Source organism: Tiliqua scincoides, chromosome 11 (assembly GCF_035046505.1).
Source record: "Tiliqua scincoides isolate rTilSci1 chromosome 11, rTilSci1.hap2, whole genome shotgun sequence".
Taxonomy (NCBI): domain Eukaryota; kingdom Metazoa; phylum Chordata; class Lepidosauria; order Squamata; family Scincidae; genus Tiliqua; species Tiliqua scincoides.
In genome coordinates, this window is record NC_089831.1 from 15353077 (window position 1) to 15369654 (window position 16578).

General features: G+C 43.5%; 1 protein-coding gene across 2 annotated transcripts; it reads right to left on the minus strand.

The window, feature by feature from the left end:
* Positions 1-1363: 1363 nt before the first annotated feature.
* Positions 1364-16167, minus strand: CHEK1 (checkpoint kinase 1). 2 transcript variants are annotated; one of them, XM_066639433.1, is made up of 13 exons: positions 16080-16167; positions 13507-13591; positions 11769-11992; positions 9788-9852; positions 9633-9702; positions 8643-8831; positions 7593-7697; positions 6545-6640; positions 5480-5588; positions 5040-5214; positions 4034-4165; positions 3740-3841; positions 1364-2419 (listed from the first exon to the last, which is right to left on the minus strand). In XM_066639433.1, the coding sequence occupies exons 2-13, from the start codon at positions 13569-13571 to the stop codon at positions 2324-2326; spliced, it is 1428 nt and encodes a 475-aa protein (XP_066495530.1). In that variant the 5' UTR covers positions 13572-13591; positions 16080-16167; the 3' UTR covers positions 1364-2323. The 2 variants fall into 2 exon arrangements, with proteins under 2 accessions (XP_066495530.1, XP_066495531.1); XM_066639434.1 differs by having other exon boundaries at positions 16095-16162.
* Between the last annotated feature and the right edge of the window lie 411 nt (positions 16168-16578).

Here is a 16578-nt window from a genome sequence, read left to right on the forward strand (position 1 = left end):
ATGAACACAAGGCAGTCAGCATCTTGCACTATTCGAGAGTGCCTTGAAATATCCAACTAGCCACTGCTGGAAATAAAAGGCTGGAAGCAATATTATATCGCAGTTAAACACCAGAATTGCAATTGTTAAGCATAGCAGTTATGGCCTATCTCTAGAGCAGGGGTGTCCAAAGTTTTTGGCAGGAGGGCCACACTGTCTCTCTGACACTGTGTCGGGGGCCAGGGGAAAAAAAGAATTAATTTACATTATAAATTAATATATTCATTTATGTAAACTTATGTAAAAGATGAACTTATATGAATGAATGAAGGTCTTGCAATAGCTCAAGGCCTATAAAAGGCCTTGCACAAAGCAAGACTGGCCTTTCCTTTGCTGCCACTACTGCATCACAGAGGTGAACAGCAAGCAGTGGAGGGAGCCCTCATCCCACAGCTCACGTGAGAGGTCAAACAGTCGCCCTCACGCTTAGAGCAGTTGTGTCAGGCCAGTGTGGGCTTCAAAAAATCTCCAGAGGCTCACTGGAGATTGGGGGCTTCCTGAGGGCCGCATTGAGAGGCCTCGAGGGCCGCAAGTGGCCCCAGGGCCGGGGTTTGGGCACCCCCTGCTCTAGAGACACAGGCTTTGCTAAAACTATGGCAGAATTTGATTTGCTGCTTTTTGCAAGTGATATGCATTCGTGGACTTTGTGTCCCAGAGATTAATTTTTTCTGTGATCCTCAAGAGATGGGCAGCCCAATCCCAACCAGTTCCACTGCAGCATGACCAGTGCAGCCACTCTGCATCCTATGCTGAAATTGAGCAGGCTGGAGGTCTCCTTGAGCTAAGGGGAAACTTGTCCCCTTGAATTGGGGAAAGCCCCAACCTTCACAACAGGTCTACTTGGACTTGCGCTTGCTAACTTGCTGGGGCAAGTCTGAGTAGTGTTAGGATTCCAAGCCTGGGGAGGGATAGGATATGGTGTGTGTGGCTGCCGCTGATTCTCCCCTCTCCAGAGACCTGATCCACCCACCCCCTACTCATTACACCTTCCCCACCCCTGCACTGCTCAGAGGTTTGAGATACATGGAGTTGCCAATCATCCTGCCCCAGCTGTCGAGACCTCCTCTCCCCCAGGTTTCTCTCTAGTGATCACATAATCACATAATCAAAGCATTCCTCCAGCTGGCCTGCCTAAACTATCTCCCTTTGTGATTTGTCCAGGTGTTACGAAAATGACTTTTTAGTGACCATAAAAAATACTCCCTTTTTTGAGAAATAAAATAGGATTTCTATAGCAAAAGAAGCTAAATTATACTCCACACACATTGGCAATGCTTTGTTTTCTTTCAAGGTGAGAACATACTTTATTTTGTAAAAGGCTCATTTGGCTTTTTTCACTTTAAAAAAAAATCACATTATTATACATTTAAGTATGATTAAGAAGGACGCTCAGAAATATGGTTTCTGGCCCTTCCAGAAAGGGCAAGGCACCATTAAAATGGACCACAAGGTATCAGGCTCTTGTAACCCGCAAAGAGCAAAAAGAAAACCACAAAATGTAAGAGTCTGTTGTTCTGTCCCATCTCATGCTTATTTACATATTTCCATTCCAGAGGCTTAGTAGGTTTGCTACAATCTAGATCTATATCTTGGGAGGAAACAAAGAAGACTTACACACAGAAAATAAGGGAACAGACCTTGATTAGTATCCGTTCAGATACTAGATTAGTATCTAAAGAGGAGTAAGGTTTCTTTAAGGAAAAACTAATAAAAATAGGAGCAGTACACTAGAACTGCACAGCTTCTAGCAGAAACCCTGCCCAAACAAAATAAACTCAACAAAGTGGCGTAACGATTCTCTATGGTCACATTTATCTAAAGAGAATGGCAGCTTGGCCTTAAATTGTAAATGCTGGGAAGGTGTTACATTTTACAAAAAAAGCAGCTTCTTCTCCCCCTCCCCAAGCTCACTTTGTATGATATCAGCACTGCAGCAGTTTGGGAAAACAGTGTGTGTGTGTTTGTGTAAGTCATTCTAGGCCCAGATGCCTGCATTGCAGTTCATCACAGATGTAAAATGACTTACACTAGCACACACTCACTGAAAGCCAGGGGCAATCAATAAGCTAAGCCACACAGGCAACTCTGTCACAAGTAAATGTGTACTTTCACAGCTGTCATTGCCCAGTATTATGTGCACATTACATGCACGTCTGTTAAAAAAAGAAAGAGTCCCACTGCATGTCTGAAGCTCAGACCACAGGAGGTGGAACTGTCCCTTTGCAGAAAACGCCAAGGCAAAATCGCAACAGCCAGCACTGATAGGACTCCCGGTGGAATGCGATCATGTGGCCGGAAGCCACAACTTCTGTGCACCAACAACATTGCTCAGCTTCCCCTTGATCTTCAAGAAATGCCTCTTGAACTCCAAACCATCACCCTACATAGAAAAACACAGATCAGTCTGTATAGCTGGAAACAGACACGTTAGCTGGAGCATCCACAGAAACAACACAGTTGGACCCTCTCTGTTAGCAACCATTCTCCCATGTGCTCTTGTGCAGGGAGAGAATACCAACACCTTATTCCATCAGTAATTTTATATTGCAACAATAGCTCTTTCTCTTGCTGTATAAACCTGCAGAATGGGAGGACAGATGCTTTCTTGCAATGGAGTAGGAACTAGCAGAATACTCCTGATGTATGCACCGCATTATGAGATTGAGGGCGCAATTCTAACCAACTTTCAAGCACTACCGTAAGGGAAATGCAGCTTTGAGGTAGTGGAACAAACATTCCCTTATCTTGAGGAGGCCTCTGTGACAGCCCTCCAACTACAGGATGCAGCACATGCCCCATTGGCAGAGCTATGTCAGTTCTGGAAAGTTGGTTAGGATTTGGGTCTAAATGTAATGCTTGTATTGAAAACATTTAGATATTTCTTTATTTTCAGATAGCTATACAATTATTCATTGTAACAAATTCTGACATCTCCGAGAGGTTCGCTGTGTTGAAAAACCACTCCATCAGCTTTGTTTAGCTGCTATTTGGCTCCACCTTCCCCGGTATCGTAAGCTCAGTGGAAGCGTACAGGACTTGCATGCCACAAAGTTCCAAGTTCAATCCCTGACATCTCCAGGCAGAGCTCCGGTCTGAAACCCTGGAGTGCTACTTCCACCCATGGAGGCAATAGTGAGCTACATAAATCAATGGTCTGAATCAGCTTCCTATGTATCTCCATTCCACCTGCTCATTATGCATGTGAAAAGTTTTGACAATCAAACTGGCTTGTTCTCCTCTTCCCTCTCCCACCCTACTCTCTTTCTGTAGTGTAAACATGCAGGCAGGAACATTTTCTAATCTATGGAAAGGGTCTGGAAAATTTGAAGTGCTTTACAAAAACAACAAAGTCTGGAGAGCATTCTAGAACTCTGGAACTCTTGGTGTCAGAACTGTTTTGGGATTTGGGAAGCAAGTCTGTAAAACTCTGCAGAGAGGATCTATTAGGGAGAACTAGAACAATTCACGGCTTCCTGGGCCAAGTAAAGATATGTATCCCCCCCCCCAAAGCCCCCATTTTGTAAAATTTTACAGATTAAGAACACTGGAAGGCTGGGTCAAGGTAAGTCAAGTCAAATCAAGATTACTTTATAATGTGCCCTATAAAAATGCTAAGTCTGATTTGTTAAAAGGTATCTAATGTAACTGCCAAAGGTCTCCTGTTCCCATAATTAAAAGTCTGTTGCATGATCAGGCATACCTTAGACAGACGGAAATCCACAAGAATTTTCTCTTCCATTTCCATCAGGTTTGCCTTAAAAATCAATTTGTTGTTTCTTCGGTCTGTAGTTGAAATGGTGACCTTCCAAGGAAACAGTGAATACTTTTTACTGGGTGGAAAAAAGTTTTCAAATCTTTTGTTTTGTCTTAGAACACATTGGTAACTAAATCAGAAAAAAAATATAGTGAAGGGCCCTTCAAAACCAATGTTTTCTAAATGTGTCTCTCGTAGCCAACAGGTATATTTTACGCATTCCAAAAACGCTATCTTTACCTGGTTAGTGCATCCTGTTTTCCAGATGTAGCCCATCTTGTCACAAACCTCCTTCAAGACATCGTAAGACTGGGTAGCATCCAGCTTGAGAAAGAAACGGGTCATTCTCTTCACTAGGCGTTGCCAAGGGTTCTATATGTGTGTTTGAGAGAGAAACAATGTCATTAAGGCAATTAAGTGATTTTTTTTCTCAAAAATTACTTGATTTAAAAGGCTAGATGTCAGGTTTTCACCCAAACTGCAGGACTGTTTTATTTTTCCAAACAGGTTTTAGGGAAAAAAAAAATTAATGACAAAAATAAGAACATAAGAACAGCCCCACTGGATCAGGCCATAGGCCCATCTAGTCCAGCTTCCTGTATCTCACAGCGGCCCACCAAATGCCCCAGGGAGCACACCAGATAACAAGAAGATCTGCAAGGCTTCCTGGGAATTGTAGTTAAGAACATAAGAACAGCCCCACTGGATCAGACCATGGGCCCATCTAGTCCAGCTTCCTGTATCTCACAGCGGCCCACCAAATGCCCCAGGGAGCACACCAGATCACAAGAAGATCTGCAAGGCTTCCTGGGAAATGTAGTTAAGAACATAAGAACAGCCCCACTGGATCAGACCATGGGCCCATCCAGTCCAGCTTCCTGTATCTCACAGCGGCCCACCAAATGCCCCAGGGAGCACCCCAGATAACAAGAGACCTCATCCTGGTGCCCTCCCTTGCATCTGGCATTCTGACATAACCCATTTCTAAAATCAGGAGGTTGCGCATACACATCATGGCTTGTACCCCGTAATGGATACAAAATATTTTGCATAAGCACCAAATCCATTATATTTAGGTGGTTAAATGAAGAAAACACACACACACACACACACACACACACTTATGAAGTGAAAAATGCACAAGTGCTGGTATAAGGTTCAACAACAAGAAAACCTGAAAATGGATCCAATGGCCAAATCACTTGTTCTTGAAAAGTTATTTCTCCCTTTCATTAGGCAACATTACCTGTGAAGAACTTGGGGTGCCAACTAATTGGCTATTCAACAACATGTGTTCAGGGCAGGCCGGCTGCGAGAAGCTGAACCCTTGGACTAGTTTGTCAATGCTGGCTGGACTGTTGTCCCACACAGAAAGGCCAGTGCGTGGTTCTGGCTGGGAATGCGAGGTGATTTTTTCCTCACTGCAACAACACACACACACACAAATATAGTCAGGGGCACAGTAATGTTATATTTTCTAGTGCTAATTACTCTGAAACGCTACTGTAAGATGCATTGGCCCATACAAATAAGTATGTGCATCACTGACCTAGAATGAGATATTACAGGCAAGTCCATCTACAAATACCAAACAGTCAAATACAGAATCCAGCTATATACAGATGCTGCCATCAGACTAAAGGTGAAATGTAAGATTTTTAACACAATTAGTACATATTTTTTCACCTGCGTGCACTTTTCACTGGGGAGAAGTCCATATCGGACCGAATGTGTTTTGAAAAACCACCTGGAGAGTCAGAAAGGCCCCCTGATGAGACCCAAGGACGCTTAATACCTAGAGAGAAAAACACTGTGATCAATCAGGGTTCAGAAGAACAAGTTTTAGTCATTTATTGTTAAGGACTTACATAACTTTCACAGATTCTCTCCAAAAATCAGTGCTTCATAGTGTAAGGCTAGAGGCTATAACTTTTCTGCTAATTAAAGGCAGCCTGAGCATTTTAGCAATTTGAGCCAGTTCATCCTTGTCACTCTTCCAAAGATCCAGAAGGAGCTAAACACAAAGCTTCAGATCTATTTCTACAGACCTATTTCTATTCTATCTCTATTTCTTTAAATGTAAATTTAAAGTAAGCTATGCAAGTTCCATCAATAGTGGGATCAGCTCTACAGGTCAAGTGAAAGCAAGAGAACCCAAAATGATATGCACAATTATGTTGATCAAGCCCTTCAGTTGCTAATGCTAAACTTGTAGACAAACTGCTTTCCACATCATAAGCATTTATTCAGAGAATTTCCACAAGTCACATGTGCAGGGGGATCCTTACATGGGAAGAACTAACATCTGAAGTGGTTTGGGAGCTGGACTAAGACCTGGAACAGCCAGGTTCAAATCTCCACTCTGCCATGAAGCTTTCTGGGTAACCTTGAGCCAGTCATGCTCTCTCAGACTCACCTGCCTCAATGGGTTGTTGTGAGGACAAAAGGAGGGGAGGAACTATGACCATCACTCTGAGCTACTTGGAGAAAGGGCAGCATAAAAATATAATAAACAAATACTCTTATCCCAAACATGGGTATACCAACACATAAGGCTCAATTAGCAATAGAGTGAAGCAGCAAATGAAATTCTCAACTGAAGTTTAAATGAATAAAATATGAATTTCAAGCCTTAAAAATACAGTTCAACAGCGATATACTATCAAAATAAAGAAGCCACTAAAACCTTGTAGACATCACAAGACTTAAAAGTTACAGCTAAATGTACCACAACGCATTTAAGAAATTTACCTTTCTTTAAAGGTTTTGTGTACCATTTATCTTTTGTAATGTCTGTTACAGTAAGCCTTGATGAGGTATCCTCGGTTAATATTTTGAGGAGTAAAGCTGCAAAGAAATAAAAAAAAATTATTTCTATAACTTTAGATGTTTTCCAGATAGCTAAAAAGTTCAGTTTAGTTTAGTTAAAGTTTAGCTAAGTTTAGTCAAAACTGGGATGGCCTTGAACTTGCTTTGAGTGCAAGTATACGGTGGGAACTCTGTACCCATTTGGCTTCCATTCCAGATCCCTTTGCAGATACGGAAATCCATGAATACAAGGGTCCTAGCATGAATGTGTTTAACATCAATAAAAAGCACTAAAACCAGCACTTCTATCTTGGCACTGCAAAACTGCACTGTTTCCAAAGTTCTCAGGGTTAAAAATAGCTTTAAAGACCCACTTCCAGGCTGCAGGGGGGGTTCCTCTCTCCTATCATCACCCAAGAATGACATGCTATACTGCATTCTGCCACTAGATGGGGCTGAATTCCATTCCATTCAGCCCATCTACTCTGGGACCCCAGTATACACTGGCACAGGGTGACCAGAACTTATAACCACAAGAGGACCAGGCACCCCAAAATGTAGGACATCCAAGAAAAATGCAGGACATAGCAAAATAAAAGCTAAAAACACTCATATATTGATTTCATGGGGTTAACTTAAACACCATATTACATATTATTAAATTTAAAACTATATTACACATAATTTATTACAAGAAGGCTCTGCGCTGCCTGCTCAAAGGAAAAGGAGGGCATGTCCTTGGAAAAGAAGAGCCTAAAAAAGAGGACATGTCCTTGAAAAAGAGGACATCTGGTCACCCTGCATTGGCATCCGCAATAAGGCAAAATGCAGGTACCAGATCCCACTCCCAGCTTCAAATAAATTTTAAAATGATTTATATAAATCAGTCTCTTTGGATTTTAGGTGTTTCTCTAAATTGCTAAAATGCCACTCCTGTTTCTTTGCAAAGCCAAATAAGGTTGTAATAAGGATAGTTGGTCAGTTGAGATACCCAGAGGCAACGAATCAATTTTCTTCCATGGTGGAAGGTATATCTTCTTTTCTTTCCAGTCACAGTATTCTTGACAAGTGTCACTGGGCTGGTCCCATGGCAATTCTGCAAGAAAGGAAGCCACATTTCAGAAAAGTTAATTGGAGCTGGAATGCGGGGGGGGGGGAGACATTAAAAACAATGGTTTTCAAAACAAGTATATTGCAAAGTGACCAAAATGATTACTGGGCTGGGGCATCTCCCTTATGAGGAAAGGCTACAGCTTTTAGGGGCTCTTTAGTCTAGAAAAAAATGAGGTGGGGGGGACATAATTGAGACATACAAAATTAAGCAGGGGATGGTTAGAACGGATAGAGCGATGTTCTTTTCCCTCTCACACACCAGAACCAGGGGACATCCACCAAAATTGAGAGTTAGGAGCGTTAGAACAGACAAGAGGAAATATTTATTTACCCAGTGTATAATTAACCTGTGGAACTCCTTGCCACAGGATGTGGTGATGGCATTTGGCCTAGATGCCTTGAAAAGCCGATTGAACAAATTTCTGGAGGAAAAGTCCATGGTTACAAGCATACACATGGTTTCAAGGTATACACAACTTCTTGGTTTTAGAAGTAGGCTGTCTCTGAATACCAGATGCAAGGGAGTGGCAATTGGATACAGGTTGTCTTATGTGCTTCCTGAGACATCTGGTGGGCTACTGTAAGATACAGGAAGCTGGACTAGATGGGCATTTGGCTGATCCAGCAAGGTTCTTCTTATGTTCAAGCAAATGTTAACACTATTAAAGGAAGATACCCAAAGGCTAGGGAAGAAAGGGCAACAATCAGTTTACCAAGTTAGTATAATTACCTCAAAATTATTACCAGTTTTAAAACCTCAGCAAATCACTCTGTATGGTTCTAAATAAATGAATATCCTAAATTCCCAGCAGATAACACATATGTGACAGCTAAGCTTTACATAGTATAAAGACATGCTGATAGTTTTGCTAAGAGACAAACCCATGTTTAGCAGAATGAGACACACAATCACTCGGGTATCTCTTACCTCCAGCCAACATAGCAGTGAGAACTATTCCACATGACCAGATGTCAACCGGCTCAGCGTGGAATTCTTTTCTTTTAAGTACTTCCGGGGCGACATACGGGAGTGTGCCACATAATTTGTTCAACAATCGCTCACGGCCGTTGTACTTGTATATGGTTGCTAGCCCAAAGTCGGAAATTTTGAGGTTATCTACACAAAGAAGAAGCAGAAAATAAAGTTGGTCTCCCTAACCAAGCTGGCTCAGCACTGTGTCCTACTGACTTTTAATGAAACTGATGCATCAGAGGGCATCAGGCCTTGCCACTTCCTTGCTCCAATCAAAAACAGTTAAATGAATTAATAATAATAAAACAATAATACAGGTATTTATATACCGCCTTTCTTGGTCTTTATTCAAGACTTTATTCAAGGCGGTTTACATAGGCAGGCTGATTAAACCCCGGCAGGGATTTTTACAATTGAAAGAAGGTTCTATCTTTCAAGAACCACAACAGTCCAGATGTTTCACTCTGATCTGGTTTCACATTCTGGCCTCCATCCTCCCACGCTCGGAGCAGATGGAATAGCTCGGCTTCAGCTTGTCAGCTGCTTCAAGGTCGCACGGTGCCGGTGGCCTCAAACTGGCGACCTTGTGGATGTTATCTTCAGGCAAGTGGAGGCTCTACCCTCTAGACCAGACCTCCTGCCCGAATTGTTACATGGAGCATCCCAAGTCACAAATGCTGAATACTGTGAATAAACTAAGGGGGAGGGGGGAAGAGTTATTTTCTTCGTGTCCTGCCTGCAGAAAAATATTGAAAACAGAATGCTGGACTGCTAGAATTTTTGGCCTGAACCAGGGGGGCTCATCCTACGTTCCTTTTTCTCAAAACTAATATCCTCATTCCTTCTTTAAAAGCATGTGCGCGCAACACCCCCAAACGGGAAAGGTTTTCCACCCCGTTTCCAACAGTCACTGACCTCCAGACCCTTTGAATGATTTGTACTTACCACGTTCATCTAGCAAAAGATTCTCAGGTTTAATATCTCTGTGTGTAACTCCCAAGCTGTGCAGGTAGACCTTTAAAAAATGATGAGAGCTATCAGTTCCATGTTCTCCCAAGAAAACATAATCAGCTTGATAAAATAACAGAAAAGAGACTTACCACGCCAGCTATAAGCTGGTGGAAAAACTTCTGGGCATCGGCCTCAGGCATTCCTATATCAGGCTCTGTTGGAAGACACATTTTGTGCATTGGTAACTATTAGGGGGAAAAATAACTCAGGATTCTAGTTGTTAAATCAGATTCTGATTTAGTCAGAATTGATCAGAATTAGAAAATCAGAATTAGTCCTGATTCTAATAGGACTGTGAATAGTAGAGAAACTACTATTTAGACTGTCCAATCAGAAACTTCTGAGGACAGAACCTTCTCGGAGTGGGTCTGGTTGCCAGCCCTCCTAGTTCTTACCCATCCAAACTGGAGATCCATAGCTGCATTCCACTCCGCTTGATCAGGCGCCCCTCAGTCTACTGAGGTGTTAAACATTCCAATGGGTTGTAATTCTTGTTGTCTGTCCTTTCTGGCCAGCAAAGGAGAGACAACAATCTTTTTGTTTGTTTACTCACATTCTTGCAGCTAGGAATTACGAGCCACTTCTCCGTTACTGACTTAGTTTGGTTCAGGCTTCACATGCTAACCTAGGCCTAAACTGTACATATTCATGACAGGGGGGAAGGTATTTAAACACTACATTCCCCCAGCTCATAAATCACTACCATTCTACAGACCAGGGGTAGCCAAACTTGCTTAATGTTGAGCCACATATCATAAATTTCAGATATTTATCAGATGCCACAAAAACTTCAGATACTGCAATATTTAAGAAGCATTTAAATTCTGAAATATATTTACTCCCCATAAATATTAAACTTGCACTTTAATCCAGTGGACTCTCAGTTTATGCAGTGTAAATAATTATAAAGCTTAAAAATTTCTTATTTACCTTTTATATTAATTGTGATGCAAAAAGGAGTTCAGCCAACATATTTTTGAGAGCCATACACTATGTCAAAGAGTCATATGTGGCTCACAAGCTATGGTCTGGTCACCCCTGCTCCAGAGCAAGATTTCTGAAACTATGGCCCATATGCCACATCCAGCCCACTAGCATCATCATTTGGTGTGCCCCTACCACAGACACATTCCTCCACCTGTTGGATGAAGTGCCTGCTCTCACAGCCAAGTAAGAAAGACAGTAAATAGCCCTGCAGCCACGAATATTTTTCTCCATTGTGAACATTCTTAAGAGCTATGAACAAGCACATGTATTACTTTCTGCACTTGCCCTACTCTGGCACACCATAAGAACACAACTGAGTGCTGCCACCCCTGCTATAGACTGTGGCCAACTTGGCACATAAGCATCATGCTGCAATGGTAACTTTACACTCCCCCAGGTCAGACTGGAAACTAGGAGAGCAGAACAATGGCTGCTGTAATTGCTTATATGAATAACTGTCTCCACTATTAGTTTTTCAACACAGTTATCTGCAAAGTCTTCACTTTATATAAGCCTTCTCACTGTAGGCATCAGATGAGACAAGCAACACTTAAAAGAGATCTAACTACTCATAGTCCTACACTCTATTACTGCAATGCCTGAGCCACTCACAATATTGACTATGTGCATTTATGCATACTAGAGGTACAAAAGAAAGCTGTCCCTACCATGCACATAACTGAGGCATGGGAAGATTACAAAGCATGCACAAGATGCACGCTTTCCTAAGGGAAAGCTGCAGAGAAATGAATGCACATTTCTTAACTCCAAGCTGCTCTGTCCTTATGGCTCAAGGGCAAGCAGCAAACTAAAGACCACAAGTAATGCACACACAAAAGTACTAAGTCCAAACAATAAGTAATGCAAGGTAATTGAATTTTGCAACTTTGCAGCCACAAAGAAAGCACCCCTAATGTTTTTGCAGCTGAAACTTGGTGCAGATGGAATATCAAAAGGCAATTCTCAGCAGATGCAAGAGCAGATGTCTCTAAGAATGGCAGGGGAACTGAATACATTTCTAAGATCACCTCAAAGATAGATCATACCAAGATCCATCCCCCTATCCTGTAAGATTTCTTGTACCTATTCGGTCAAAAAGTTCTCCCCCACTGCAGTACTCCAGGAAGAGATACTGAATGCTGCCTTCTCGCCGGTGTCCATAGAACTTCACGATGTTCTCGTGATTTAGCATTTTGTTAATGCATATCTCTTTCTTGATCTGATCTGGACAGTCCATAGCACGCTTCATGTCGACAATCTTTACTGCAACGGCTTCCTCGGTTCGCTTGTTCACGGCTAGCTGAACCCTAAAGAAGAGAGGCAAAGCAAGAGTATGAATAGGCTTTCAAGCCTGGAAATTGCTGCTAGAAAATTGCATTAGTCTAAGATTTATCTTCATTCATTAAAAAAAAAAAAAACAACTCTCTGAGTAGACATGTTGGTACTTTAAAATATTTTAAAAGCCGCAATCTGATATATTTATTAGAACCAGCCAAATAAATGCGAATATAAAAAAGAAACATCAGGTTGGATGTGCTATGCAAAGCAAAAAGGTGATGGAGGCTGGGGAGAGGAGCTCCAAGTCTCCAAACACTCCAAGTCTGCAGTTTCTAACAGTCCCAAAACTGAGAACAGGAGGAATTAAGCAGATGGGCAGCCAGATCTAATGCTGCCTTAGCACCGGTGTTTTAGCTGTAGCACTGGTAGGGAAGAATGTGCTGCTTTAACACTGCTTGGAGGCCCAGCCGCCAGCAGACACCAGGAAAGCACTGAGTGGCGTGGTGATGGTGGCAGAAGGGCATGGGGAAGGCATGACAGGGCAGGAGGAGAGTGGAACGGGGCAGAACAGCCCTGAGAGGGGGGTGGGACAGGCAGAGGCCTCCCTTGCTGAATCCTATCCCCCTCCCCCACAGGATCGAAAGCATGACACAGGACTTCTTGAGTATGTGCCAGTTAAATGGCTGGTGCAGCTCCAGAAAGCCCCATTGAACCGGCTGGGGAATTACTTAGGGTAAGGGGATGAATGTCCCCTTACTCCAATGAGACCTCCAGCCTGCTCTCATCCAGTATAGGATGTAGCAACTGCTGTTTGGTGCCGGTGCTCCTATGCTGGTTGGATCTGAGCTCTCAGTATAGATTAGCCTCACTAAGTGCTAGACAGGATCTCTATTTGCATCCAGGGCTTTCGGAAGAAAGAAAAGTGACAATACAGGCTGCTCCCTCACTATTCAATATAAAATTCAGCAGTTAAAAGCATAAAAGGCCTGCTGGATCAGCCAAAGGTCTATATAGTCTAGGATCTTGTCTCATGGCACACCGGTTTTCTCTGGAAGCCCGTGAGCAGGAGAAAATTAAAAAGCCACTTCTTTTCTACCATTCTTCCCATACTGCCACATAGCCACAGCAACCTTCTTTTAAAGCCACTCAAGCCAGAAGCCAACACTACATCCTGGGGCAATGTGTTCCACAAGCTAATTATGAACCTCTCCTTGTCCATCCTAGATCTTCTGACAATCAGTTTCAGTGGATGATCCCTAGTTCTAGTAATGTGAGAGAAAAAGATCTTCTCCCTCTCCACCCTCTCCACACCATAACTAAATCTTATATATTGCACAACCCACAGTATACATTTTCTCTCATACGAAGCTCGGAAAATCAGTTCCATAACTGTAGTTAAATTTCTTCAAGATTTTAAAAGTTCTGATAGATGACAAGGCCAACTTGACAACTCACCAAGCTGTTCCTTGCTCTACAATCCATACACGCAACCCATTTTTTTTTTCATTTCTGCACACAGTGTGTTGCATTTTGCCATACTCACTCTCCATAAGCACCTTCTCCAAGGGTCTGCACTAGATCCCAGCCCTCCACAAAAGGTACTGCCATGCTGACAGGCAGAACACACACTACATAGCAAAGAGAGAACAAATTAGGTACATTGAAATCACAGGTAGAAAAAAAAGCCTATAGCTGGTTCGTTGAAGATCTTTTGTTTCTGTAGGAGCACCAAAATGACAACAGATGGTTCAGATGCAGTCCGAGGGCTACTTTCTTTGAAATCTCACTTAATAAAGTTTTTGACTTTGAAGTGAAACTTAATTTCCAAGTAAACATGCATAGGATGGGGTAAGGTGAGGCAAGCAACACTTAAAAGAGACCATCTGAATGAAGTGGTAATCCTCTTATATTGGGGGGGGGGAGAGAATTGTCCCTCTGTACCCCACCATGGAGCTTTTCTAAGTGGCTGTTGCCTTTTTTTAGACTGTCAGGCCTTTGGGGACAGGAACCATTTATTTAGCTGGGTAAAACCACTTCACTTATTTTGTTGCTGCTGTAACACTGTGTGTGTGTGTGTGTGTGTGTGTGTGTGTGTGTGTGTGTGTGTGTGTGTGTTGAGGAGTATTAAGTATTCCAAATAATCATTCAAACAACCTGCTCTGTTAAGCAGTAAATATTCTTAAGGAAAGATACTTATTTTATTTATTTTCATTGCCTATACCAACTACTTCATGAACTTAGGTGGAAACGCACCCTGTATGCCTAATAACTAGGGGTGTGTGCTGTTTTTTGTTAAAAACACATAACACTTTTTTGGTGTTAAAATATCTGAATAAAAACACAACATTTTAGTGTTTTAAGACATTTTTCAGCAATTAAAACAGATTACTTTTCCAGTTAGAAATAACACTGTGGCTGCATCTGCTGATACTGTATCACCTACCTAGTATGTTTTTCAAGCAACTACAATTTATAATTCAAATTTATTAAGACACCCTTGGAATAAAAACACCACAATTTACTACTTTAATCAGGAAATTTTGGAAAAAAATACACCCTTCCCACACACACCCTACTACTTATTAAAAGTGGTTTACAGAGAAAAATCAAATAATTAGTACAGTGATTTTCAACCTTTTTCATCACATGGTACACTGACAAGGCACTAAAATTGTCAAGGCACACCATCAGATTTTTGATAATTGCCAAGGTACCCTATGCTACCAGTGGGGGGCTCACATTCCCATTGGCCCTACTAATAAATGACCTTCTCCCAAATTCCTGGTGCACACCTGTAGACCACTCGTGGCACACCAATGTGCCATGGCACAGTGGTTGAAAATGGCTGAATTACTTGCTCCCTGACCCAAAAGGGCTCACCTTTTAAAAAGACGCAAAATAACAATGACAATAAAAACAAATGACAATACTAATACTAATGCCAATAAAAAGAAAAGATTGTGGGTCCTTTTGGGACAGGGAGCCATTTGATTTTGTGGGTAAAGTACTTTGGGAACTTTGGGGGGGGGGGCGAAATAGGTATATAAATACTGTTAGGCTGCAACCCTAAGCACACTTTCATGGGAATAATCCTCACTGAAAGCAATGGGACTTACTTCTGGGTAGACATGTAAAGCAGTGGTTCTCACACATTTAACGCCGGGACCCACTTTTTAGAATGGGAATATGTCAGGACCCACCGGAAGTTATGTCATGATGAGAAGTGACATCATCAAGCAGGAAAATTTTTCACAATCCTAGGCTGAAATCTTACCCACGCTTATCCAGGAGTAAGTCCCATTTACTAACATTGTTAAAAGAGTATACACAGTAGCTTGTTAAAAGTACAAGTCTGTAACATTTCCCCAGATGCAGTTACATACCAGGGTAGCATCAAGTCTAACAGATTAAAGATAAAATATTGAAATGAATGGGAACCCACCTGACATTGGCTCACGACCCACCTTGTGGGTCCCGACCCACAGTTTGAGAAAACACTGAATTGTATAGGATTGTGCTGTTAATAATAATCTCCAGAGATAGATGGGGAGGATAGAGGTAGAGTGACCCCCCAGGTGCAGCTTGAGGACACCCCAGCCCCACACTTTGCCAGCCAGGTGCCTCCTCCTCCTGCCCAAGGATGCTGTGGGCGTAATCAGAGGTGGATGCCCCCTGGATTCAAAGGGAGGGTCTTCTTTCTTTCTAGGCAGAGGTGCAAGGGGGGGGGGCGTTGCAAGGGCACCATCCTAGGCTTGCCTACTCTCAAGAGTAAGCGCCACTGCCTACAATGGGGCTTTACTCTCAGGAAAGGGTGCAGCCTAGGGCCGCAATCCTAAACACACCTTCCTGGGAGCAAGTCTCACTGAACACAATGGGACTTACTTCTGAGTAGCCCTGCCCAGGATGGTGCTGCAAGTCTCCCAGGCTTGGAAAGTGGGGGGCCCCCTGGAACCACCCATGCAGTCGTGCGTTCACACGCACAGAGGAGGGCAAGGCACCCCGGGCTGGGGAGATGCGCGCGGGCAGGCGCCGCTGCGCCCTGGGCTGGGCGTGGGGAGAGGAACGGGGGGCGCCAAGGGGACCCCTCCTGCCAGGGCGCCCCCAGCCTGCGCTCACCTGTGCGCAGCTCACCTGTGCGCAGCGCGCCCGGCTCTGCAGCGCTCCGGCAAGCGGCGCTTCCCGCCTAAGCAGGAGCCGGGCGGAGATTGGAAGGGCAGGGGGCGGAGGAGGCGCAGCTCCGCCCCGGGATCGCCCCGTGGTGGCTGCCGGGAGGCTCCACGCAGCTGCTGCAGCAGGCGGGCTGGCTGGCTGGGCCCTCCTCCAGGGCTGGCTCAGAGGGCAACCCCACTGCCTGTGCCAGGGACTGCCAGCAGTGGAGGGGGCAGCAGGGGTAGAGCCCAGGCATGTCTACTCTGAAGCAAGCTCCACTGCAGTCTATGGGGCTTACTCCCAGGGAGGTGTGGACAGGGCTGCAGCCAAAGTCACTTCCTTTGCACCCGGCTCCAACACCTGGGCACAAGGAGCCTCCCTGACCTCTTCCTTCTTCTTCCCAGGGCAGCCTGGCAAGGGGCTGGGGCACCTTCCTTATGAGGAAAGGCTACAGCGTTTGGGCCTC

Excerpts from the sequence above, each read along its gene's own strand:
- CHEK1 (XM_066639433.1), bottom strand. The coding sequence starts at position 13,571 with ATGGCAGTACCTTTTGTGGAGGGCTGGGATCTAGTGCAGACCCTTGGA. Across the intron at positions 9,703-9,787 it reads ACCAGCTTATAGCTGGCGTG|GTCTACCTGCACAGCTTGGG; the intron begins GTAAGTCTCTTT and ends CATTTTTTAAAG. Across the intron at positions 4,166-5,039 it reads GCACCCCAAGTTCTTCACAG|AACCCTTGGCAACGCCTAGT; the intron begins GTAATGTTGCCT and ends ACACACATATAG.